Consider the following 27,969-nt stretch of genomic DNA (forward strand, 5'->3'; position numbering starts at 1 on the left):
TGTGGAGGAGCCTGGATCCAGAAGCTGGGTGAGAATTTCCTTCTGGAATTTTGGAATTTTCCAGAGCTATAGGATGATGCAGGGTTTTTTGTCCTTAAAGGGATTTTCAGAAGCAGGAACTCCCACCAGGAGAGGATCACTCCGGGCATGCTGCTCACAGTAACTCATCAGCTCTGAGGAGGCTTTGGAGACCTGGATTTTGGGGAAAAAAAAATAAAATTTAGGGATATTCCCAGCCTGGGGTTTGCAGGATTTTTGGGAATATATTCCAGGATTTTTGGAGTTTGATATCCAGTTTTTATCAAGAGAAATTTTGTGGAGATGAGGAGAAAAAAGAGGAATTGGAAGTGGAAAATCAACATTTGGATAAAGAGGTTTGAAAGGGATTTGGGATGAACTCCAAGGAGGCTTTTGAGACCTGAATTTTGGGGAAAAAAAATCAAATTTAGGGATATTCCCAGCCTGGGGTTTGCAGGATTTTTGGGAATATATTCCAGGATTTTTGGAGTTTGATATCCAGCTTTTATCAAGAGAAATTTTGTGGAGATGAGGAAAAAAAAGAAGAATTGGAAGTGGAAAATCAACATTTGGATAAAGAGGTTTGAAAGGGATTTGGGATGAGCTCCAAGGAGGCTTTTGAGGAAAAAAAAATAAAATTTGGGGATATTCCCACCCTGGTGCTTGCAGGATTTTTGGGAATATCTTCCAGGATTTTTGGAGTTTGATATCCAGTTTTTCCCAACAAAAGTTTTGTGGAGATGAGGAGGAAAAAGGGGAATTGGAAGTGGAAAATCAACATTTTTATGGTGTGGATAAATAACCCAGAAGAGATTTGAAAGGGATTTGGGATCAGCTCTGAGGATGCTTTCAACACCTGGATTTTGGGGAAAAAAAACAGCAATTTATGGAAATATTCCCAACTTAGAGTCAGCAGCACTTGCAGGACTTTTGGGGGATTTATATCCAACTTTTCCCTTAGAGATTTAGAAGGGATATTAAAGATAATTAAAGATTTTAAAGGGATTTCGCTTAAAAATGTGAAGGGATATTCAAGATTTAAAAGGGATTTCCTTGAATCATTTAGAAGGGATATTAAAGATTTTTAAAGATTTAAAAGGGATTTCCCTTAAAGATTTGAAGAGATATTAAAGATTTGGAGGGATATTATCATAGCCTGGGTCTCCAGGGATTTGGGATGAAACAGTGAAGGAAAAAATTTCTTGATTCCTCTTGGTAAGGTTTGCAAAAATTCAGGATCCATTATTTGAGGAACTGCTTGGTTTCATTCCAAGCTGGTTTTTCTTTTTGGAAAAGGAAAGCTCCAGAATCATCCCATTCCCATTTTTTCAATTTCCTCAATCCCTCTTTTTCCTCCTTGGGCACTTCCAGGGAACCTCCAGGGAATTTCTGGATTCTGTCCCTGCGCCAGGCACAGAATTCCTCCTGCACACCAAAATCTGCATCCCAAACCCATCCCACTGTCCTTGTCACCAAAGCCCTGATGGAGAGGATGCTGGAATGCTGCCATTCCTCCCAGTGGGGGGTGGATTATGGGATGTTTTCCCATCCCAACCTCACCTTGATCCTCTCGATGCCGGCCTCGATGCGCAGCTGCTCCACCAGCTTGCGAGCCTGGGCTATGTTGTTAGTGGTGGACATTCTCTGCCATCAGATCCAGCCCCAGCACTGCAGAATCCTAAAAAAAATAATTTAAAAAGTGGAAAAAGCGAGTTGGATTGGTGTGTGCACAGTGCTGGGGTCTGGGAAGGGATTTATAGGGAAAAAAGAAGGAATTTATGGGAATATTCCCAGCTGCGGTTGAAGGATTTTTGGGGATGTGCATTGAGTTTTTCACTTGAAGGTTTAGGAGGGATGTTAAAGATTATTAAAGATTTAAATGGGATTTCCCTTCAAGATTTAGGTGGGATATTAAAGATTATTAAAGATTTAAATGGGATTTTCCTTCAAGATTTAGGTGGGATATTAAAGATTATTAAAGATTTAAAAGGGATTTTCCTTCAAGATTTAGGTGGGATATTAAAGATTATTAAAGATTTAAAAGGGATTTTCCTTCAAGATTTAGGTGGGATATTAAAGATTATTAAAGATTTAAATGGGATTTTCCTTCAAGATTTAGGTGGGATATTAAAGATTATTAAAGATTTAAATGGGATTTTCCTTCAAGATTTAGGAGGGATATTAAAGATTATTAAAGATTTAAATGGGATTTTCCTTCAAAATTTAGGTGGGATATTAAAAATTATTAAAGAATTAAAGGGATTTCCATTAAAGATTTAAGAGGGATTTCCCTTCAAAATTTAAAAGAGATTTCCCTTCGAGATTTAGAAGGGGTATTAAAGATTATTAAAGATATAAAAGGGTTTTCCCTTGAAGATTTTAAAGGGATTTCCCTTCAAGATTTAATATGTTTAATATATAATATATTTAATGTATTTCACATATTTAATGTATTTAATATATTCAATCTATTTAATATCTTTAAGATGCATTAAGATAATATATCTTAATATTACTACATATTTTAATAATGACTATACATAAAATCCCCACATTCCAAACTCTTCCCCATATAAATCACCCTCGTGATTTTAACTCCATCACTGAAATTTTGGAAGTTTTCTCCAAAGCCTCAGCTCACAAGCAGAGCTCTCCTTTGTGTCCAATCTGTCCATGGGATTTGTGTCCATGGGATTTGTGTCCATGGGATTTGTGTCCAACCTTCTCATGGGATTTGTGTCCATGGGATTTGTGTCCATGGGATTTGTGTCCAACCTTCTCATGGGATTTGTGTCCATGGGATTTGTGTCCATGGGATTTGTGTCCATGGGATTTGTGTCCAACCTTCTCATGGGATTTGTGTCCATGGGATTTGTGTCCATGGGATTTGTGTCCATGGGATTTGTGTCCAACCTTCTCATGGGATTTGTGTCCATGGGATTCATGTCTGACCTTCCCATGGGATTTGTGTCCATGGGATTTGTGTCCAATCTGTCCATGGGATTTGTGTCCATGGGATTTGTGTCCAACCTTCCCAAGGGATTTGTGTCCATGGGATTTGTGCCCAACCTTCTCATGGGAATTGTGTCCATGGGATTTGTGTCCAACCTTCTCATGGGATTTGTGTCCAAGGGATTTGTGCCCAACCTTCTCATGGGAATTGTGTCCATGGGATTTGTGTCCAACCTTCCCAAGGGATTTGTGTCCATGGGATTTGTGTCCAACCTTCCCATGGGATTTGTGTCCATGGGATTTGTGTCCAAGGGATTTCTGCCCAACCTTCTCATGGGAATTGTGTCCATGGGATTTGTGTCCAACCTTCCCATGGGATTTGTGTCCATGGGATTCGTGTCTGACCTTCCATGGGATTTGTGTCCATGGGATTTGTGTCCAAGGGATTTCTGCCCAACCTTCTCATGGGAATTGTGTCCATGGGATTTGTGTCCAACCTTCCCATGGGATTTGTGTCCATGGGATTCGTGTCTGACCTTCCATGGGATTTGTGTCCATGGGATTTGTGTCTGATGTTCCCATGGGATTTGTGTCCAATCTGCCCATGGGATTTGTGTCCATGGGATTTGTGTCCATGGGATTCATGTCCAACCTTCCCATGGGATTTGTGTCTGACCTTCCATTGGATTTGTGTCCAATCTGCCCATGGGATTTGTGTCCATGGAATTTATACCTGATCTTCCCATGGGATTTGTGTCCAGCTTGCCCATGGGATCATGTCCAACCTTCCCAAAGGATTTATGTCCATCCTGCCCATGGGATCATGTCCAAACTCTCCATGGGGCCGTGTCCAACATCCCCATGGGGTCATGTCCAAACTCTCCATGGGGCCGTGTCCAACATCCCCATGGGGTCATGTCCAAACTCTCCATGGGGCCGTGTCCAGCATCCCCATGGGATCATGTCCAAACTCTCCATGGGGCCGTGTCCAACATCCCCATGGGATCATGTCCAAACTCTCCATGGGGCCGTGTCCAACATCCCCATGGGATCATGTCCAAACTCTCCATGGGGCCGTGTCCAGCATCCCCATGGGGTCATGTCCAAACTCTCCATGGGGCCGTGTCCCTGCACCCCAAAATGCCCTGACAGAGCCTGCAACCCCTCCTCTCAGTTTCACAGCAGGAACTGAAAGATTTTTTCCACCAGACCAAAACAATCCCCCCTATCCCGGGGGCAGCTCCCTTGACCAGACACCATTCCCAGCCCATCATTCCCTCAGTGCCAGCCCTGTGGAGGTGTCACCGCTGTCACCTCCTGCCTCTGACTCAGCCCTGACCTTCCCGCGGCACCGGGGGCAGCTCCCACCCCCCAGCAGACCTGCAGACGATTCCAGGAGGAGGAGGAGGAGGAGGAGGAGGAGGAGAAGCAGCCAAAGCAAACAGGGCGCTCCCAGCCGCCCACCGCAGCTTTAATTAAAGGCTCCTCCAATCTTCTCCCAGCCCTGGCAGCTCCAAAGCCGGCGGGACCGGGCAGGGAGCGCCCGTCCCGTCCCAAATCCTCTCTGTCTCGCCTGTGTTTAGACATTTCGGGAGTTTATTCCACACCACTCTCGGGGATTGTTTAACTTGGCGAGCTCTGCGCTCCTCAATGCTCGGGAACGGGGCGGGGGGAAGGAGCGGCGCTCCAGCCCCGGCGGAATTCCCTGAATTGGCGGCGTTGTTTGGAAATCTCCGCCCCTCCCGTCCTGGAAGTTAAGTCAAGGCAGCGCGGGGAAGCTGCCAGGGTGAAATCAGGTCTGGTTCTGTGGAAAACGGGAGGAGGAAGGCGGATGTTCCCTGCGGGAAAATCCTGCTGGGGGTTGAGGCGCTGCAGAACAGCGCGGCTGCATCCCGGAGAATCCCGGAGAATCCCAGGGAATTCCAGGGAATCCCAGCGAATCCCGGTGAATCCCAGGGAATTCCAGTGAATCCCGGTGACTCCCAGTGAATTCCAGTGAATCCCGGTGAATCCCAGTGAATTCCAGCGAATCCCGGTGAATCCCAGTGAATTTCAGTGAATCCCAATGCATCCCACTGAATCCCAGTGAATCCCAGCAAATCCCGGTGAATCCCAATGCATCCCACTGAATCCCAGTGAATTTCAGTGAATGCCAGCAAATTCCAGTGAATCCCAGTCAATCCCAGTGAATCCCAGCAGATCCCAGCGAATCCCAGTCAATTCCAGTGCATCCCACTGAATCCCAGTGAATTTCAGTGAATGCCAGCAAATTCCAGTGAATCCCAGTCAATCCCAGTGAATCCCAGTCAATCCCAGTGAATCCCAGCGAATCCCAGTCAATCCCAGTGCATCCCACTGAATCCCAGCAAATTCCAGTGAATCCCAGTGGATCCCTGGTTCCCTCTCCCCAGCGGTGCCTTTTCCCTCTCCCAAGAGCAGAGAGGAGCAGCAATCAGGATCTGATTCCTTCCCAATTCCAGACTCCATAGTGGGATCTACATTATTCCCAATCCCATATTCGACTGGGATGTGAATCCCTCCCAATCTCAGATCCCACTGTGGGATTTAAATCCCTCCCACTACCCAAATTCCATAGTGGGAACTGAATCCCTCCCAGTCCCAAATTCCACTGGGATGTGAATCCCTCCCAGTCCCAAATTCCATAGTGGGAACTGAATCCCTCCCAGTCCCAAATTCCACTGGGATGTGAATCCCTCCCAGTCCCAGATTCCACTCTGGGATCTGAATCCCTTCCAATCCCAGATTCCACTGTGGGATCTGAATCCCTCCCAGTCCCAAATTCCACTGGGATGTGAATTCCTCCCAGTCCCAGATTCCACTGGGATCTGAATCCCTCCCAGTCCCAAATTCCACTGGGATGTGAATCCCTCCCAATCCCAGATTCCACTGGGATGTGAATCCCTCCCAGTCCCAGATTCCACTCTGGGATCTGAATCCCTCCCAGTCCCAAATTCCACTGGGATGTGAATCCCTCCCAGTCCCAGATTCCACTGTGGGATCTGAATCCCTCCCAGTCCCAAATTCCACTGGGATGTGAATCCCTCCCAATCCCAGATTCCACTGGGATGTGAATCCCTCCCAGTCCCAGGTTCTGCACTGGGATCAGGAGCAGGGAAAAGCTCTGTCTCAAAGCCCAGCTCCTTCCAAGCCCGTGCCATGAACTCGGGAGCCCTTCCTGCTGCAGACACTGCCAGAACAGCCTTCACCTGGACAAGAGTTAGCAGGCAGCTGGGAGGAAAAAATGCAAGGAATTTGTGTTTCCAAGTGTTTGCAGCAGAGCAGGATCACCTGCCTGCACTTTCTCAGCTTCCTGTTTACGGAGCCAGGCTGATGAATCAGCCCAGGGAGAGTTCAGAGAATTTCTGGGAGGTTTTCCCACCCCCATCCCTGTCCCTGCAGCATCCTGAGGATCCCAGCCTGGCTGAAGGAAGGATGGTGTGGAGAGGGTCCTGCTGCAGACAGGAATTAAATGAGTGTGTTAAAAATAAATCCTTGGCAAGACGGAGATGTTTTCCTCTCTGGTTTATGGTTTCCTGGAGTTTGAGGTGCTCTGCAGCTTCCCAGTGAATCCCAGTGAATCCCTGGTTCCCTCTTCCCAGTGGTGCCTTTTCCATCTTCCCAGAGCAGAGAGAAGCAGCAGCTGGTGCTGAGTCTCACAGGGGGATCTGAATTCTCTCATTCCCAAATTTCACAGCAGGACCCACATTGCTCCCAGTCCCAGATTCCACAGGGGGATCTGAATTCTCTCATTCCCAAATTTCACAGCAGGACCCACACTGCTCCCAGTCCCAGATTCCACAGGGGGATCTGAATTCTCTCATTCCCAAATTTCACAGCAGGACCCACATTGCTCCCAGTCCCAGATTCCACAGGGGGATCTGAATCCCTCCCAGTCCCAAATTTCACTGGTCCCACACTGGGATTTGCATCACTCCCACCCCCAGATTCCACCTTGGGACATGAATCCCAGATTCAGGACCTGAACCACTCCCAGTTCCAACTGGTTCCACAGCAGGCCCTGCACTGGGTGAGCTGCCTCAGCCACACTCCAGGGTGAATAATTAACCAGACACTTCATTAACAACCACGGGCCATTGACCCACGGAGCCATCCCAGTCCCTGGGAGCTGGAAAAGCCAAACCAAACTCTGGAGATGTCCCAGGGCACGGGCAGGAGTGTGGAAACAACATGGGAAGAAATGGGGGCTGGAGAGGAGCCAGGGAGAGCAGCCAGGAGTGTGAGAGGCACAGTGTGACAGCAGCAGTGTCACCTGCAGTGCCACCACCTGGATTAGATCCAGTTCTGCTCAGTTTGGATCCACCGGTGCCCGGTTTGGATCCAGCTCTGCCCTAGTTTGGATCCACCAGTGCCCAGTTTGGATCCACCTGTGCCCAATTTGGATCTAGCCATGCACAACTTGCATCCAGCCATGCCCAGTTTGGACTCAGCACTGCCCAGTTTGGATCCTGCAGTGCCCACTTTGGATCCAGCACCACCCAGTTTGCATCCAGCCATGCCCAGTTTGGACTCAGCACTGCTCAGTTTGGATCCAGCACTGCCCAGTTTGGATCCTGCAGTGCCCACTTTGGATCCAGCACCGCCCAGTTTGCATCCAGCCATGCCCAGTTTGAATCCAGCACTGCCCAGTTTGGATCCAGCCATGCTCAGTTTGAATCCAGCACTGCCCAGTTTGGATCCAGCCATGCCCAGTTTGGATCCAGCACTGCCCAGTTTGGATCCAGCACCGCCCAGTTTGCATCCAGCCATGCCCAGTTTGAATCCAGCACTGCCCAGTTTGAATCCAGCGCTGCCCAGTTTGGATCCAGCCATGCCCAGTTTGCATCCAGCCATGCCCAGTTTGAATCCAGCACTGCCCAGTTTGGACCCAGCTCCATCCTCCCTCTGCCCATTTCCAAGGCAATCAGTGTTTGGGAAAGGACAGGGATGTGACGTCTGCAGGGACACGCAGGTGTCCTGCACATGCTGCACAAGTGGAATCAGAAATCGCCCCTCGGTGCCAGGGGGCAAAGCTCTGGAGTTTGCCCTGGCTGCTGCTGCTGGAGTTTGGCCAGCGCCGCCTTTTCCCTTCCCCGGATCTGCTCCGTGACTCAGCACCAGGCTCTCCTTTCGCTGAGTCACCCCAGCCCAGGCTCAGCACAAACAAACCTTCCCGAATTTCTGTCCCAGCAGCATTCTGGGACGCCCTGATTTTCGGGAACGGCTCTGCTGGTGCTGCTGCTCACGCTGTGCCCGGGATTTTTTCCAGCAGGGATGAAGTCACCCAGCCCTGCAGCTCTCCATGTTCCTCCAGCAGAGCCCAGCACAGGGAAAAGATTTCCCAGCAGCTGGAAAACGCTGCAGCACTAAAACCACGATAAAAATCGATCAAAATTCGGCGAACACAAGGGCACGGAGGGGAGGGATCACCCCGAGGTCGAGCACACAAACACAGGGAGGGAGGTTGGGAAATCCAGACAGGTGAGAGGTTTGGGAATGACACAAACACACCCCAGGGAGGGTTTGGCTGTGGCACAACCCCCAGGAGCATTCCTGCCTATTTTAGGGAATGCACTGAAGTGAAGAAACCCTGGAGTGACCAGGATTTGGTTTTTAAACCGGTTTGGATATTCTGCACTAATGCTCAGAGGCACCTCCTGCAGCAGAGCTCGGTGTGACTCACAACAGCCCCAAATCCCTCCTGGCTTCCATCCCTGAATTCCCAGGCTGGCGCTGGCACAAAGCCGTTTTTTTGTGTCTCGCATTCCCAAAATCGCCGCGGGGAGCGCGGGCTGTGCCACCCTCGGCGTGTCCTGCACAGCCCCGACGTCACGGCAGCGCCGAGGGACCGCCGGGCTCGCACACGGACAAAATCCCCATTTGGCTTTTTTTTTTTTTTTTTTTTCATCTTGGGGGAAAAGCGGCGCAAACCCGCGCAGGTTGTGAGTCAGCCGCGCGCAGCAGAGCGGGGTGGCGGGGCGGTGACAGAGCGGTGACAGAGCGGTGACACAGCTGTGACAGAGCGGGGACAGAGCGGGGACAGAGCGGGGACAGCAGCACTGCCTCGGCCCGGCCGTGACTCAGCGGCGGCTCCTCCTCCTCCTCCTCACGGCTCCGAGCAGCCTCTGCCCCTTCATCCATTCATTTATCGGTTTATTGATTTATTGATTTATTCCCGGCGGGATCGATGGCACGTGGATGGTCCAGACCCATCCTTGCTTTAACCTCGGCTCACCCCAAACCTTTCCTGGCTTTTCCCCCCAGCTCACCCCAAACCTTCCCTGGCTTTTCCCCCCAGCTCACCCCAAACCTTCCCTGGCTTTTCCCCCCAGCCCATCCCAAACCTTTCCGTGTTTTCCCTCGACTTTTCCGACCGAAACGCGGGCTCAGCCTCACGTCACGAGGGTGAAACCGGCGGGGCATGTGCGGGCCTGAGCGGCGTCCCTGGCACGGATCCCATTCCTGGCACGGATCCCATTCCTGGCACGGATCCCATTCCTGGCACGGATCCCATCCCGGTGTGTCTGTCCCGGTGTGTCCCGGTGCCGCCTGCCCGTGTCCCGGTGCTATCAGCCCGTGCCCCAGTGCCACCAGCCCGTGCCCCGGTGCCACCTGCCCGTGTCCCGGTGCCACCAGCCCGTGTCCCGGTGCCACCTGCCCGTGTCCCGGTGCTATCAGCCCGTGTCCCGGTGCCACCTGCCCGTGCCCCAGTGCCACCAGCCCGTGCCCCGGTGCCACCAGCCCGTGCCCCGGTGCCACCTGCCCGTGTCCCGGTGCCACCAGCCCGTGTCCCGGTGCCACCTGCCCGTGTCCCGGTGCCACCAGCCCGTGTCCCGGTGCCACCTGCCCGTGTCCCGGTGCCACCAGCCCGTGTCCCGATGCCACCTGCCCGTGTCCCGGTGCCACCAGCCCGTGCCCCAGTGCCACCAGCCCGTGTCCCGGTGCTATCAGCCCGTGTCCCGGTGCCACCTGCCCGTGTCCCGGTGCCACCAGCCCGTGTCCCGGTGCCCGCCTCCCGCCGCGGGCCGGTGACCGCAGCCAGAAGAATGCGCTGAGCGCGCTGCTCCGGGAATTCCTGCCATTCCTGCCATAGCTGCGAGCTGCCACGCCTCCAGCAGATCCGAGCACGGGCACCCTTCCAGGACCCACCGACTCCCCGAGGATCCTCCCAACCCTTCCAGGACCCACCGACTCCCCGAGGATCCTCCCGGCCCTTCCAGGACCCACCGACTCCCCGAGGATCCTCCCAACCCTTCCAGGACCCACCGACTCCCCGAGGATCCTCCCGGCCCTTCCAGGACCCACCGACTCCCCGAGGATCCTCCCGGCCCTTCCAGGACCCACCGACTCCCCGAGGATCCTCCCAACCCTTCCAGGACCCACCGACTCCCCGAGGATCCTCCCAACCCTTCCAGGACCCACCGACTCCCCGAGGATCCTCCCGGCCCTTCCAGGACCCCAGTTACCCCTTGGGACCCTCTCTACCCTTCCAGGATCCTATTTACTCACTCAGGGCCACACTTACCCTTCCAGGACCCTTTTATTCCCTGAGGATTCTCCTCTTTCTCTTCCAGGACCCCATTTACCCCTCATGACCCTCTGCACCCTTCCAGGACCCCACTTATTCCCTGAGGATCCTCTTTCTCTTCCAGGACCCCATTTACCCCTCTGGACCCTCTCTACCCTTCCAGGACCCCATTTACCCCTTGGGACCCTCTCTACCCTTCCAGGACCCTATTTACCCACTCAGGACCACATTTACCCTTCCAGGACCCTTTTATTCCCTCAGAACCCTTTTTACCCTTCCAGGACCCCCCGTTTATTCTGTCTGGCTGCAGCTCCTCAATGAGCCATTGAATTTTCCCCTGACTGCTGCAACTTTTTATTCCTTTTTTTGTTTTGTTTTGTTCTTTGCTTTTTTTAATTTTTTTTTTTTCCTCCCCTCCTTCCAGCTCTCCAGATTTCTGCGGGGTGGGAGCAGGAGCCATTGCAGGGTGGCTAAAGTCCCTAAAAACTCCCTAAAAACTCCCTAAAAACTCCCAAAAATTTCTCTAAAAACTCCTTAAACACTCCCCAAAAACTTCCCTAAAAACTCCCAAAAAACCTCCTAAAAACTCCTTAAAAACTCCCTTTAAACCCCCAAAAACTTCCTAAAAACTCCCCAAAAACTCTAAAAAAATCCCTAAAAACTCTCTAAAAACTCCCCAAAACTCCCTAAAAAATCCCTAAAACTCCCTAAAAATCTCTCTAAAAACTCCCTAAAAACTCCCTTTGCATTTTTGTTTTGTTTTGTTTTGGAGTGTCAGAATAAATTCTCCCTTTTTTTTCCTATAGAACTGGGAGGATTCCCAAGGATTTTATCCTTTTTTGGGTTTTTTTTTGTTTTTTTATATTTCCAGGGAAGTCCAAACCTCCCCAGGAACTCGGCACATTTTCCCAGGGAAGGCTGAAACATTCCCAAAGAATTTCCACTTTTGTTTTCCAGGGAATCCAGTAACCCCAGTAACCAGCACCAGTTATACCAGTAACCAGCACCAGTTACACCAGTAACCAGCACCAGTTACACCAGTAACCCACACCAGTTACACCAGTAACCAGCACCAGTTACACCAGTAACCCACACCAGTTACATCAGTAACCAGCACCAGTTACACCAGTAACCAGCACCAGTTATAACAGTAACCAGCACCAGTTATACCAGTAACCAGCACCAGTTACACCAGTAACCCACACCAGTTATACCAGTAACCAGTACCAGTTACACCAGTAACCAGCACCAGTTATACCAGTAACCAGCACCAGTTACACCAGTAACCCACACCAGTTATACCAGTAACCAGCACCAGTTACACCAGTAACCAGCACCAGTTATACCAGTAACCAGCACCAGTTACACCAGTAACCCACACCAGTTATACCAGTAACCAGCACCAGTTATACCAGTAACCCACACCAGTTACACCAGTAACCCGCACCAGTTATACCAGTAACCAGCACCAGTTACACCAGTGACCCACACCAGTTACACCAGTAACCAGCACCAGTTATACCAGTAACCAGCACCAGTTACACCAGTAACCCACACCAGTTATACCAGTAACCAGCACCAGTTATACCAGTGACCCACACCAGTTATACCAGTGACCCACACCAGTTATACCAGTAACCAGCACCAGTTATACCAGTAACCCACACCAGTTACACCAGTAACCCACACCAGTTATACCAGTAACCCACACCAGTTACACCAGTAACCCACACCAGTTACACCAGTAACCCACACCAGTTATACCAGTAACCAGCACCAGTTACACCAGTGACCCACACCAGTTACACCAGTAACCAGCACCAGTTACACCAGTAACCAGTACCAGTTACACCAGTAACCCACACCAGTTACACCAGTAACCCGCACCAGTTATACCAGTAACCCACACCAGTTACACCAGTAACCAGCACCAGTTACACCAGTGACCCACACCAGTTATACCAGTAACCAGCACCAGTTATACCAGTAACCGACACCAGTTATACCAGTAACCAGCACCAGTTATACCAGTAACCCACACCAGTTACACCAGTAACCCCACACCAGTTACACCAGTAACCCACACCAGTTATACCAGTAACCAGCACCAGTTACACCAGTAACCGACACCAGTTACACCAGTAACCAGTACCAGTTACACCAGTAACCCACACCAGTTATACCAGTAACCAGCACCAGTTATACCAGTAACCAGCACCAGTTATACCAGTGACCCACACCAGTTACACCAGTAACCCACACCAGTTACACCAGTAACCAGCACCGTTACACCAGTGACCCACACCAGTTATACCAGTTAAACCAGTAACCCACACCAGTTACACCAGTAACCAGCACCAGTTATACCAGTAACCCCACACCAGTTATACCAGTAGCCAACACCAGTTACACCAATAACCAACACCAGTTACACCAGTGACCCACACCAGTTAACCAGCACCAGTTACACCATTAATTCCACACCAGTTACCCATTAACCTCACACCAGTTACACCAGTAACACCAGTTATACCAATGACCAACCCCAGTTATCCCATTGAACCCACACCAGTTATACCAATAACAAACACCAGTTACCCCATCAACCTCACACCAGTTACCCCATTAACCAACACCAGTTACCCCATCAACCCCACACCAGTTACCCCATTAATTCCTCACCAGTTACCCGTTAACCCCACACTAGTTATACCATTAACCCCACACCAGTTACAACATTAATTCCTCACCAGTTACCCTGTTAACCCCACACCAGTTACCCCATTAACCAGCACCAGTTACCCCATTAACCAACACCAGTTACCCCATCAACCCCACACCAGTTGCACCATTAACCAACACCAGTTACCCCATCAACCCATTACCAGTTTCCCCAGCAACCAGCACCAGTCACAGGTCTGGTTCATTCCCATTCCAGAATGGGGACACAGAGCCATTCCCAGTTCATTCCCATTCCGGAATGGGGACACAGAGCCATTCCCAGTTCATTCCCATTCCGGAATGGGGACACAGAGCCATTCCCAGTTCATTCCCATTCTGGAATAGGGACACAGAGCCATTCCCAGTTCATTCCCATTCCAGAATGGGGACACAGAGCCATTCCCAGTTCATTCCCATTCTGGAATGGGGACACAGAGCCATTCCCAGTTCATTCCCATTCTGGAATGGGGACACAGAGCCATTCCCAGTTCATTCCCATTCCAGAATGGGGACACAGAGCCATTCCCAGTTCATTCCCATTCCGGAATGGGGACACAGAGCCATTCCCAGTTCATTCCCATTCCGGAATGGGGACACAGAGCCATTCCCAGTTCATTCCCATCTCGTTCCCATTCTGGAATGGGGACACAGAGCCATTCCCAGTTCATTCCCAGTTCATTCCCATTCTGGAATAGGGACACAGAGCCATTCCCAGTTCATTCCCATTCCAGAATGGGGACACAGAGCCATTCCCAGTTCATTCCCATTCCAGAATGGGGACACAGAGCCATTCCCAGTTCATTCCCATTCCGGAATGGGGACACAGAGCCATTCCCAGCCCATTCCCATTCTGGAATGGGGACACAGAGCCATTCCCAGTTCATTCCCAGTTCATTCCCAGCCCCTTTGGGACACACCCATCACATGAGTGACCCCCCAGCTGCTCCCTTTCCTCCCCCACCCATCCCTCAGCCCTGTGACTTTCCCTGCCCAGCTTTGTTTCCATTCCTGCTCCAGAGGGGTGACAACGATGACCCTGAACCATCCCCAATTCCTGCAGGCTCAATCCAGATCCTGATCATTCCTGCACTTGTTCCATGATCAAACATCCCCAATTCCTGCAGGCTCAATCCAGATCCTGATCATTCCTGCACTTGTTCCAGGATCAAACATCCCCAATTCCTGCAGGATCAATCCAGATCCTGATCATTCCTGCACTTGTTCCATGATCAAACATCCCCAAAACTCTGCAGGCTCAATCCAGATCCTGATCATTCCTTCACTTGTTCCAGGATCAAACATCCCCAAAACTCTGCAGGATCAATCCAGATCCTGATCATTCCTGCACTTGTTCCATGATCAAACATCCCCAATTCCTGCAGGCTCAATCCAGATCCTGATCATTCCTGCACTTGTTCCAGGATCAAACATCCCCAAAACTCTGCAGGCTCAATCCAGATCCTGATCATTCCTGCACTTGTTCCAGGATCAAACATCCCCAAAACTCTGCAGGCTCAATCCAGATCCTGATCATTCCTTCACTTGTTCCAGGATCAAACATCCCCAAAACTCTGCAGGCTCAATCCAGATCCTGATCATTCCTGCACTTGTTAATGATCAAACATCCCCAATTCCTGCAGGATCAATCCAGATCCTGATCATTCCTGCACTTGTTCCATGAACAAACCCCAACAAAACCGTGGTTTTTTTGGGAAAATTGACACCAGCATCATGTGAGGAGCTGAGAGGGGAGGAAACTGAAGGTTTCTTTTATTTTCTATTATATTTTTTTTTTTTGGTCACGCTGGGCTGGCAGAGCTCCAGGGCTGAGCTCAGGGCTGGGGCTGCTGCCAGCAGGGCCAGCAGGGCTAAAAAAGGGAATTTGGGAAAGGGAAACACGTGAGGGATCTGCCTTGGGGTCAGGGGGGGTAAATTTAGAAAATAATTTGCTGCAGGCTGGAGGAAAACAGGGAGAGGGACAGAGGGAAAATTCCTGGAGAGGTTTTGGAGCGAGGTCAGCACAGACCTGGAGGGGTCTGGACAGGCTGGAGGATACTGGGAATGGGTTGAACAGGGAAATTTTGGGATTGGGGTGGAAATTTGGGGTGGAAAAGGAGATTTGGGTGGGATTTGGGGTGCAGATTTGGGAGGGATTTGGGATAGAAAGGGAGATTTGGGGTGAAAATGGAGATTTGGGAGGGATTTGGGGTGGAAATTTGGGGTGAAAAGGAGATTTGGGTGGGATTTGGGGTGGAAAAGGAGATTTGGGTGGGATTTGGGGTGGAAATTTGGGTGGGATTTGGGGTGCAGATTTGGGAGGGATTTGGAGTAGAAATTTGGGTGGAAATTTGGGGTGAAAAGGGAGATATGGGTGGGATTTGGGGTAAAGATTTGGGTGGGATTTTGGGTGGAAAAAGATTTGGGGTGGAGATTTGGGGTGAAAAGGGAGATTTGGGGTGGAAAGAGATTTGGGGTGGAAAATTAGGGTGAAAAGGGAGATTTGGGAGGGATTCAGGGTGAAGATTTAGGTGGGATTTTGGGTGGAGAGATTTGGGTGGGGAATTAGGGTGGAAAGGGGGGATTTGGGGTGGAAATTTGGGGTGGAAAGGGAGATTTGGGGTGGAAAGAGTTTGGGGGGGATTTGGGGTGAAAATTTGGGGTGGAGATTTGGGGTGGAAAGGGAGATTTGGGAGGGATTTGGGGTAGAAATTTGGGGTGAAAAGGTTGATTTGGAAGAGATTTGGGGTGGAAATTTGGGTGGAGATTTGGGTGGGATTTGGGGTGGAAATTTGGGGTGAAAAGGGAGATTTGGGGTGGAAAAGGAGATTTGGGAGGGATTTGGGGTAGAAATTTGGGGTGAAAAGGTTGATTTGGAAGAGATTTGGGGTGGAAATTTGGGTGGAGATTTGGGAGGGATTTGGGGTGGAAAAGGAGATTTGGGAGGGATTTGGGGTGGAAATTTGGGGTGAAAAGGGAGATTTGGGGTGGAAAAGGAGATTTGGGTGGGATTTGGGGGTGGAAATTTGGGGTGAAAAGGGAGATTTGGGGTGGAAAAGGAGATTTGGGTGGGATTTGGGGGTGGAAATTTGGGGTGAAAAGGGAGATTTGGGGTGGAAAAGGAGATTTGAGTGGGATTTGGGATGGAGATCTATAAATATATAAATATAAAAAGTCAACACCCACCCACCCAAGCTGCTGCAAAACCATAAAACCATCTGTGCTAAAATTGAAAACTCTGGGTCCAAATCCAACCCCCAAGCACTGAAATTCAGCCAGAATCCCCCAAAATATCCCAGATAAATCCAGAACCCCCCAAAAAACACCCCAGAAACAGGAAATAATTCAATATTTTAGGCTCATTTTACACCTGGATCCTGCATTGAATCACTTGAAAAAGATCTTAATGGAGCAAAAAAACAAATCCCAAATAATTCCTAAACAAATCCTTAAGAATTCCTAAAAAATTCCTAAACAAGTCCTGAATAATTCCTAAAAAATTCCTAAACAAGTCCTGAATAATTCCTAAAAAATTCCTAAACAAATCCTAAAAAATTCCTGAACAATTCCTAAAATTTAATCCATCCCAACCTGAAGTTTCTCAATTCCATCTTTTCTGGGCAAGGTTTCAAACCCCTCAGGTTGGAAAAAATTTTTGGGATCACCAGGGGCAGGAAATTTCCCAAAAGATGGGAAAAAAAAAGAGGGAAAAACAAAAAAAAAAAAAAAAAAAAAGGGAAATTCCTGGTGCTGATGAGGATTCCTGCTTTAGGAATTCCTGTTTTTTTCCCCCCTTTTTTTAGGATTAATTAATGCTGTTCCTAAATGGAATCACCCAGGGATAAAAATAAAAGGATTTAGCATGAAAAATTTGGGATTTTGGGATTTCCAATTTGGGAATTCAGCTGTTACTACAGGGCTAAAAAGAGGCAGCACTGAAATTCTTTGGCACTGTTGGTTCTTCCTCCTCCTCCTCCTCCTCTTCCCAATGAGTCACAATCCCTGAATATCCCACTCATCCCAGTTTTTGGTGTGAAAAAGAGCAGGGAAAATACACCAAAATTAAAAAAAAAAAAAATTAAAAATAAAATAAAATAAAAAATCCCTGGGGTTTCTCTTTTCCAGCTTTATCTTGGGCACTCCCAGGGATCCAGGAGCAGCCACAGCTCCTCTGGAATTCCATCCCAACCAGAAATTCCTTCCAAAAATCCCATTTAAATCTCCCTTTTCCCAGTTTAAAACCTCCCAAAATTCCATCCCTTATCCCAAATTCCTCTCCAGCTCTCCTGGAATCCCCTGAGCTTACCCTGGAATTTTTCTCCAACCTTTCCTTGCACATTCCAAGGATTCAGAGGCAGCCACAGCTCTTTTAGAAATTCCATCCCAACCAGAAATTCCTTCCAAAAATCCCATTTAAATCTCCCATTTCCCAGTTTAAAACCTCCCAAAATTCCATCCCTTATCCCAAATCCCCTCCAGCCTCTCCCTGGATCCTCCAGGGGAACATTCCCAGCTCTCCCAAAGCTCCAGAGGGAAGAGCTCAGCTCTGGATTTGCTCCAGCAGCTTCTCCCTGAGCTGGAGCCATTCCCTGCAGGAATTCCCTTTTTTCCCTCTGCTCCAATTCCCTGGATGCAGCCCAGGACTGAATTCCAGCTCTCACTGAATCCTGGAGCAGAGATCCCATTCCAAAAGTTCCAAAGGGGTTTGTTGTTTGGAAACAAATCCTGGCCCCAGCCCCAGATAAACCCAGGACAAGCAAATTCCCAAAGGAAATTCCTCCTGAAGTTCTGGAGAAAACTGAGATCTGGGAAAAGCAGCTGGAACTGGAGGGAGGGTGTGAGCCTGGGATCCTGGAATGGTTTGGGGTGGGTCACAAAATCCTGGAATGGTTTGGGGTGGGTCACAAAATCCTGGAATGGTTTGGGGTGGGTCACAAAATCCTGGAATGGTTTGGGATGGATTGGAATTCTGGAATGGGCTGGTCCATGGAATTCTGGAATGGTTTGGGATCCTGGAATTCTGGAATGGTTTGGGATGGCTCAGTGAATTCTGGAATCCTGGAATGGTTTGGGGTGGGTCACAAAATCCTGGAATGGTTTGGGATGGGTCACAAAATCCTGGAATGGTTTGGGATGGATTGGAATTCTGGAATGGGCTGGTCCATGGAATTCTGGAATGGTTTGGGATGGTTCAGGGAATCCTGGAATGGTTTGGGGTGGGTCACAAAATCCTGGAATGGTTTGGGATGGATTGGAATTCTGGAATGGGCTGGTCCATGGAATTCTGGAATGGTTTGGGATGGCTCAGTGAATTCTGGAATCCTGGAATGGTTTGGGATGGATTGGAACCTTGGAATTCTGGAATGGACTGGTCTATGAAATTCTGGAATGGTTTGGGATCCTGGAATTCTGGAATGGTTTGGGATGGCTCAAGGAATTCTGAGATCCTGGAATGGTTTGGAATGGTTCAGGGAATTCTGGAATGGCTTGGGGTGGGTTGGAATTCTGGAATTCTTTGGGCTGGCTCATTGAATTCTGGAATCCTGGAATGGTTTGGGATGGATTGGAATTCTGGAATCCTGGAATGGTTTGGGATGAGTAACAAAATTCTGGAATGGTTTGGGATGGATTGGAATTCTGGAATGGGCTGGTCCATGGAATTCTGGAATGGTTTGGGATCCTGGAATTCTGGAATGGGCTGGTCCATGGAATTCTGGAATGGGCTGGTCCATGGAATCCTGGAATTCTTTGGGCTGGCTCATTGAATTCTGGAATCCTGGAATAGTTTGGGATGAGTAACAAAATTCTGGAATAGTTTGGGATGGATTGGAATCCTGGAATGGTCTGGGCTGGTCCATGGAATTTTGGAATCCTGAAATGGTTTGGGCTGATGGAATTCTCTGCTGAGGTCTGGCTTGATCCTGATTTTTTTTTTTTTGTTAACAATCTTGATGTTTTTGGGATAACCCTGATATTTTTTTGGGATAACCCTGATTGTTTTTGGGGATAACCCTGACGTTTTTTTGGGATAACCCTGATTGTTTTTGGGATAACCCTGATGTTTTCTGGGATAATCCAGTTCCTAAAAGGATGGCTGGAGGCAATTCCCTTTCAGCACTGCTGGAATTCAGATTCCCCTTTTCCCAAAAAATCTTTGGAATTCCACACTTGGAATCAGGATCCCCCAGGGAACCCCAAACCCTTCCAGGGGCAGCCCCAGCTCCTCTGGGAATCTCCAAAATCCCAAAATTCAGGGCTGGGAGCTCTGGCTGCAGCTGTTCCCACCCTCTGATGCTTTTCCCAGATGTGGAATTTAAATTTCCCTTTTTTTTTTCCCAAGGGTTGGATTCCCCCCTCGGTGGGAAACTCAAATTCTCAAATTCCCACCCCAAAAAAAAACCCCAAAAAACAAACAAAACAAAACAAACCAAAAAAAAAACCCACCCAAAAAAACTTGGGAAAACAAAGAGGTGTCAGCTCTGAGGAGAAAAAACATCCAGGAGGGAAGGAGCAGAAATTCCAGCAGAAATTAGGATTGAGAATTTTTTTCTTAAAATAAAGTTTTACTAAAAATCACAGAATCAAAAATTCCTCCATGAGATCCCAAAATCCAACCCCAAAAATCTCAGGATTTCTGAACTAATTCTGTTTTTAACAGAATCCAAGAGTTTAAAAATTCTCAGTGCAGGGTTTGGGTGTGGTGGGAATGCTGAGATTCCCAAAATTCAAAAAATTCATAAATCCCAAAATCCATAAATCCCAAAGATCTCTAAATCCCCAAATCCATAATACCAAAACCCATAAATCCCAAAAATCCCTAAATCCAAAAATCCCTAAATCAAAAAAATCCATAAATCCCAAAAATCCCTAAATCCCAAAATCCATAAATCACAAAGATCTCTAAATCCCAAAAATCCCTAAATCCCAAAATCCATAAATCACAAAGATCTCTAAATCTCAAAAATCCATAAATACCAAAATCTCTAAATCCCTAAATCCCAAAAAATCTATAAATCCCAAAAATCCCAAAATCCCTAAATCCCAAAAATCCTAAATCCCAAAATCTCTAAAACCCAAAATCTCTAAACCCCAAAATCCCTAAATCCCAAAAATCCTGAATCCCCAAATCCCTAAATCCCAAAAATCTATAAATCCCAAAAATCCTTAAATCCCAAAAATCCAAAAATCCCCAAATCCCAAAATCCCTAAATCCCAAAATCCCTAAAATTTCACCATTAAATTTCCCCAGCAGCATTTAGGGCATGGAAAAATTAAGGAAAAATGGGGAAAATTAAGGAAAAAAATGAAAGAAAAAATGAAGGAAAAAATGAAGAAAAAATTGATAAAATAAAGGAAAAAATGGGGGAAAAAAAGAAGTTTCAAGTTTCATTTTTCAGTTGAAAAAAAACCAGTTTCTGCTGGTGAACTCAGGAGGAAGTAAAGGAAAAAAAAAAAATTTCTTACAAACCACAAAACTTTTTTTTGCTGCTGCCCAAAAAACATTTTGTGGGGTTTTCTTTGAAAATTTCTTTTTTTGTTTTTTTTCACCCCAAACCTTTCCCCTAAATCCTGCCCTGGTGATTTCAGTTCCAGGAGTTGGAATTTGAGTTTTTTCCTGGATTTTTTGTGGGTTTGCAGCTTTTCCAGGCAGAGTTTCCTCTTTCCTCAGCAGAGGTTGGGCTGAGCTCTTCCTGCTTCTGAATTTCTTTGAATTTTGACAAATTTCTTTGAATTTTGACAAATCCTCAGAGAGAAATTGTGACTCTGCCTTGCTGGGAAACAATCCCAAAAAAAATCAAAATTTGGGGGTTTTTTAATTTTTTTTTTGTGGGTTTTTTGGTGTTTTTTCGGTTTTTTTTTTTTGGTTTTTAATTTTTAATTTTAATTTTTTTTAATTTTTTTTTTTTCTGGGATAATCCTGGTGGATTTTTAGGTGAGAGATTTTTAGGGAAGGAGAATTCCAGGAAAATTCCCTGGGAAATTCCAGGATGGTGGAACAGCCAGAGCAGCACAAAGAACTCTGAAGCCACAGGGTTTGAAAAAGTCAGCTAAAAATTGATATCAAATAGATATTAAATAGATATAAAAGAGATATTAAATAGATATAAAACAGATATAAAAACAGATATTAAATAGATATTAAATAGATAAAAATAGATATAAAATATATATTGAATAGATATAAAATAGATATTAAATAGATATAAAACAGATATAAAAACAGATATTAAATAGATAAAAATAGATATAAAATAGATATTGAATAGATATAAAATAGATATAAAATAGATATTAAATATATATAAAACAGATATAGAATAGATATTAAACAAATATAAAATAGATAAAAAACAGATATAAAATAGATATTAAACAGATATAAAATATATATAAATAGATATTAAATAGATATAAAAGAGATATAAAATAGATATTAAATAGATATTAAATAGATATTAAATAGATCTAAAATAGATATTAAATTGATATTAAATAGATATTAAATTGATATTAAATAGATAAAAAATAGATATAAAATAGATATAAAATAGATATAAACCAGATCTACCAGCACTCAGCAGAAACAAGCACAGGGGATTAAAAGGTTTTTTTTCTGCCCAATTTTTTCTCCCCCTGCACATCTGGGCAGTTGTTGAGGTTGAGATTGGGGCTGTGCTGATTAGAGATAAATAAAAAATTAGAAATACAAAATTAAAAAAAAAAAATTAAAAACCTTACAAAAATATTTTTTTTCAAAATTAAAAAGAATGAAAATAATAAAAATAAAAATAGAATAAAAAGAAAATAGAATAAAAATGAATGAAATTAATGAAATGAAATTAAATGAGATGAAATGAAATGAAATAAATAAAATAAATGAAATTAAAATAAAATAAAATAAAATAAATGAAATTAAAATAAAATAAAATAAAATAAAGTAAAATAAAAATAAAAATAAAATAAAATAAAATAAAGTAAAGTAAAATAAAATAAAAATAAATGAAATTAATGAAATGAAATGAGATGAAATTAAATTAAATTAATAAATATAAAATTAAATCAAAATAAAATAAGACAAAATAAATAAAATAAAATAAAATGAAATAAAATAAAATAAAATAAATGAAATTAAAATAAAATAAAATAAAAAAAATAAAAAAAAAAAATAAAATGAAATGAAATAAAAAAAATAAAATAAAAAAAAATAAAATATAAAATAAAATAAAATAAAATAAATGAAATTAAAATAAAATAAAATAAATAAAATGCAGAAAAATCCAATAATAAAATAAAATAAAATAAAATAAAATAAAATAAAATAAAATAAAAAGCCCCAGCTGGCTCGGGTCTCCAGCAGAGCTCTGCTCAGACAATGCCAGGAATGTTTGGGAGGCTCCAGCCGGGAATTTGCATAATGGGAGAGAGAGCTGAGCTCAGAGCACAGGAATCTGTCTGTCTGTCTGTCTGTCTGTCTGTGTGTGTGTCTGTCAGTGTCTGTGTGTGTGTGTATGTGTGTCTGTCTGTCTGTCTGTCATTGTCTCTGTGTGTGTGTATGTGTGTCTGTCTGTCAGTCAGTGTCTGTCTGTCTGTGTGTGTGTGTGTGTGTGTCTGTCTGTCTGTCAGTGTCTGTGTGTGTGTGTATGTGTGTCTCTGTCTGTCTGTCTGTCTGTCTGTCTGTCAGTGTCTGTGTGTGTCTCTGTGTGTCTGTGTCTGTCTGTCTGTCAGTGTCTGTGTGTGTGTGTATGTGTGTCTGTCTGTCAGTCAGTGTCTGTCTGTCTGTGTGTGTGTGTGTGTCTGTCTATGTCTGTCTGTCTGTATCTGTGTGTGTGTGAGTCTGTGTCTGTGTGTCTGTGTGTATGTGTGTCTCTGTGTGTCTGTGTCTGTCTGTCTGTCTGTGTCTGTGTGTGTGTGTGTCTGTGTGTATGTGTGTCTCTGTGTGTCTGTGTCTGTCTGTCTGTGTCTGTGTGTGTGTATGTGTGTGTGTGTGTCTGTGTCTGTCTGTCTGTATGTCTGTCTGTGTATATGTTTCCATCTGTCGGTGTGTTTGTATCTCTGTGTCTCTGTGTCTGTCTGTGTCTCTGTGTGCCTGTATGTGTGTGTCTGTGTGTGTGTCTGTCAGTCTCTGTGTGTGTGTCCGTCTGTCTGTCAGTCTGTGTCTGTGTATCTCTGTGTCCGTCTGTCTCTGTGTCTGTATGTCTGTCTCTGTGTGCCTGTGTGTCTGTCTATGTGTCTGTGTGTCTGTCTGTGTGTCCGTCTGTCTATCTCTATGTGTCTGTGTGTGTGTTTGTGAGAATGTGTGTCTGTCTGTCTCTCTGTCTGTCGGTCTCTATCAGTCTCTGTGTCTGTCTGTCTGTCTCTGTCTGTGTCTCTCTGTGTCTCTCTCTGTGTCAGTCTGTGTCTGTCAGTCTGTCTCTGTGTCTCTCTGTCTGTCAGTCTCTGTGTGTCTCTCTGTCTCTGTCAGTCTGTCTCTGTGTCTCTGTCTGTCTGTCTCTCTGTGTGTCTCTCCCTGTGTCGGTCTGTCAGTCTGTCTGTCTGTCTCTGTCTGTGTCTCTCTGTGTCTCTCTCTGTGTCAGTCTGTGTCTGTCAGTCTGTCTCTGTGTCTCTCTGTCTGTCTGTCTCTCTGTGTGTCTCTCCTGTGTCTGTCTGTCTGTCTGTCTGTCAGGAATCCCAGGGCAGCAGGGCAGAGCTGCTGCTGCTGACGGCCCCAGGATTTGGGCAGGAATTTGGGGTTTGGGGGGATTTCAGGGACAGGTTTTGGGGGATGGATTTTAGATAGAAATCACATGGAGAGATTTTAGGGAGGGATTTTATGGACAGGTTTTGGGGAAAGATTTTAGGGACAAAATCTTGGAAAAGGTTTTGGGGAGAAACTTTAGGGACAAGTTTTAGGGACAGTTTTTTGGGGAGAGATTTTAGAGAGAAATTATGTGGAGAGATTTTAGAAAGAGATTTTGGAGAGAGATTTTATGGGCAGGTTTTGGGGAGAAGTTTTATGGAGAAAGATTTTAGGGACAGATTTTAGGTTGGGTTGGGGCTGTGCTGCAGAATTTGGCTGGAGATGAAGAGTGGAGGAAAATCCATCCTCATCCTCATCCTGGTGGCCCTGCAGAGCCTCACCCCGCTCTGCTGGTACCCACAGTTTTAATTAACGCTTCGGCAGCGCTTGGATTAATGAATCTCCGTATAAATAACGATATCAAACCAATTAATCAATATTAAACCCGAGCGCGAGACCCGCGGCGCGCGCGCGCCCTCTGCCGCCCGCGGCGCGGAACTGCAGGCGCGGAAACCCAGCCGGATTTCCTCCCAAAAAAATGGGATTTTAAAGGATTTTTCACCCAAAACGCACAAAATCTGCGGATTTCTACTTCCCAAAACCGGGCTGTGACACAGGCAGAGCTCTGGAGTCACCTCAGCTCAGGAGCAGCAGCTTTTCATCATCATCATCATCATCTCCCAAATCCCAAACCCCCCTGACCCAGCTCAGCCTCCTCCCCTCCAATTCCAGGTTATTCCAACAGGATCCAGCGCTGCTGGAAACCCCAAAAAGCCTCCAAGAGCCCCAAACGACCCCAAACACCATTAGATGAACCCAAATGACCCCAGATCCCCAAACTCATCCCAAAACATGGAGCAGCAGCTCCCTGGACACGGCTCCAGGTCCCTCTGGAATGCAGAGATCAATCCCTCCTCCACAGGGAGCACCTGCAAACCCAAACCCACCCCAAAACCCATCCCAAAACCCACCCCAAACTCATCCTAAACTCATCCCAAACCAATTCCAAACCCACCCCAAAACCCATCCCAAAACCCACCCCAAACTCATCCCAAAACCCATCCCAAACTCATCCCAAACTCATCCCAAAACCCATCCCAAACTCATCCCAAACCAATTCCAAACTCATCCCAAACTCATCCCAAAACCCATCCCAAACTCATCCCAAACTCATCCCAAACCAATTCCAAATCCATCCCAAAACCCACCCCAAACTCATCCCAAACTCATCCCAAAACCCATCCCAAACTCATCCCAAAACCCATCCCAAACTCATCCCAAACTCATCCCAAAACCCATCCCAAACTCATCCCAAAACCCACCCCAAACTCATCCCAGAACCCACCCCAAAACCCATCCCAAAACCCACCCTAAACTCATCCCAAACTCATCCCAAATCCATTTCTAACCAATTCCAAACTCACTCACTCCAAACCCATTCCAAATCCATCCCAAAACAATTCCAAATCCATTCCAAACTAATTCTAAATCAATTCCAAACTCATCCCAAATGCATTCCAAATCCATTCAGTCCCATCCCAAACTCATTCCAAATCCATTCCAAACCCATTCCAAACCTATTTCAAAACAATTCCAAACTAATTCCAAATCCATCCCAAACCTCATCCAAAACAATTCCAAAACCATTCCCAAATCCATCCCAAACTCACTCATCCCAAATCCCTCCCAAACTCATTCCAAACCCATCTCAAAAACAATTCCAAATCCATTCCAAACAATTCCAAATCCATCTAATCCCATCCCAAACTCATTCCAAACCCATTCCAAACTAATTTCAAACCCATTCCAAACCCATTAATGCCAAACCAATTCCAAATCCATCCCAATTTCATTCAAAATCCATCCCAAATCCATTTCTAACCAATTCCAAACTCACTCATTCCAAACCAATTCCAAATCAATCCAATCCCATGCCAAACTCATTCCAAACCCATCTCAAAACAATTCCAAACTAATTCCAAATATTCCAAATCCATTCCAAACCCACTAATGTCAAACCAATTCCAAATCCATTCCAAATCCATCCCAAACCAATTCCAAACCCATCTCAAAACAATTCCAAACTAATTCCAAACATTCCAAATCCTTTCCAAACTAATTCCAAATCCATCCCAAATCCATCCCAATTCCAATCCCATCCCAAACTCATTCCAAACCCATCTCAAAACAATTCCAAACCCATTCCAAACTAATTCCAAACCTGTCCCAAAACCAATCCCAATTCCAAACCCATCTCAAAACAATTCCAAACTAATTCCAAATCCATTCCAAACCCACTAATGTCAAACCAAATCCAAACTCATCCCAAACTCATCCCAAATAAATTCCAAACCAATTCCAAATCCATCCCAAATCCATCCCAAACTCATCCCAAATAAATTCCAAACCAATTCCAAACCCATCTCAAACCAATTCCAAACTAATTCCAAACATTCCAAATCCATTCCAAACCAATTCCAAATCTATCCCAAACTCATTCCAAACCCATCTCAAAACAATTCCAAACTAATTCCAAACATTCCAAACCCATTCCAAACCCACTAATGTCAAACCAAATCCAAACTCATCCCAAATCCATCCCAAATAAATTCCAAATAAATTCCAAACCAATTCCAAATCCATCCCAAATAAATTCCAAACCAATTCCAAATCCATCCCAATTCCAAATCTATCCCAAATCCATTCCAAACCAAATCCAAATCCATCCAATCCCATCCCAAACTCATTCCAAACCCATCTCAAAACAATTCCAAACTAATTCCAAACATTCCAAACCCATCCCAAAACCAATCCCAATTCCAAATCCATCTCAAAACAATTCCAAACTAATTCCAAATATTCCAAATCCATTCCAAACCCACTAATGTCAAACCAAATCCAAATCCATCCCAAATCCATCCCAAATAAATTCCAAACCAATTTCAAATCCATCCCAAACTCATCCCAAATAAATTCCAAACCAATTCCAAATCCATCCCAAATAAATTCCAAATCCATCCCAAACTCATCCCAAATAAATTCCAAACCAATTCCAAATCCATCCCAAACTCATCCCAAATAAATTCCAAACCAATTCCAAATCCACCCCAAATAAATTCCAAATCCATCCCAAACTCATCCCAAATAAATTCCAAACCAATTCCAAATCCATCCCAAATAAATTCCAAACTAATTCCAAATCCATCCCAAATAAATTCCAAATCCATCCCAAATCCATCCCAAACTCATCCCAAATAAATTCCAAACTAATTCCAAACATTCCAAATCCTTTCCAAACTCATCCCAAATAAATTCCAAATCCATCCAATCCCATCCCAAACTCATTTCACTGTTTTCCAGATCAAACGAGCCAATTAATGGGAAATCAATCAATAATCAATAATCAATAATCAATAACCAATCTCACCTCCCTGTGCAGAGCAGTCTCTGCCTCCTCCCCGAGCCCAGTGAATTCCTGAATTCCTCCTGCCAAGAAAAATGGGAATAATTAATTATTAATGGAGTTTAAATTCATTATTGATAATTATAATAGTTAATTTTCAATTAGTAATGGAGTTTAAATTCATTATTGATAGATAATTATATTATAATAGTTAATTTTCATTATTAATGGAGCTAAAATTCATTATTGATAGATAATTGTAATAATAGTTGAATTATTTAGTAATGGAGTTAAAATAATAATAGCTAATATTTGTTATTAATGGGGTTAAAATTTATTATTGATAGATAATTATATTACAATAGTTAATTTTCATTATTAATGGAGTTATTCATTATTGATAAATAATTGTAATAACAGTTAAATTATTTAGTAATGGAGTTAAAATAATAATAGCTAATATTTGTTATTAACGGGGTTAAAATTTGTTATTGATAGATAATTATAACAGTTAATATTTGTTATTAATGGAGTTAAAATTTATTATTGATAATT

General features: G+C 45.2%; 1 protein-coding gene across 1 annotated transcript; it reads right to left on the reverse strand.

Moving 5' to 3' along the window:
• Window positions 1-27,537, reverse strand: GNG7 (G protein subunit gamma 7). Its single transcript, XM_079328491.1, has 3 exons — window positions 27,439-27,537; window positions 1,579-1,696; window positions 1-192 (listed from the first exon to the last, which is right to left on the reverse strand). Exons 2-3 carry the CDS (start codon window positions 1,657-1,659, stop codon window positions 67-69), a joined length of 207 nt encoding a protein of 68 aa, XP_079184617.1. The 5' UTR covers window positions 1,660-1,696; window positions 27,439-27,537; the 3' UTR covers window positions 1-66.
• Window positions 27,538-27,969: the final 432 nt, after the last annotated feature.

Source organism: Erithacus rubecula (genome assembly GCF_903797595.1).
Source record: "Erithacus rubecula genome assembly, chromosome: 28".
NCBI classification, from domain to species: Eukaryota; Metazoa; Chordata; class Aves; order Passeriformes; family Muscicapidae; genus Erithacus; species Erithacus rubecula.

Coding starts and splice junctions, on each gene's coding strand:
- GNG7 (XM_079328491.1), bottom strand. CDS start 1,659: ATGTCCACCACTAACAACATAGCCCAGGCTCGCAAGCTGGTGGAGCAG. Junction 193..1,578: donor CCGGCATCGAGAGGATCAAG/GTGAGGTTGGGA, acceptor CCCAAAATCCAG/GTCTCCAAAGCCTCCTCAGA.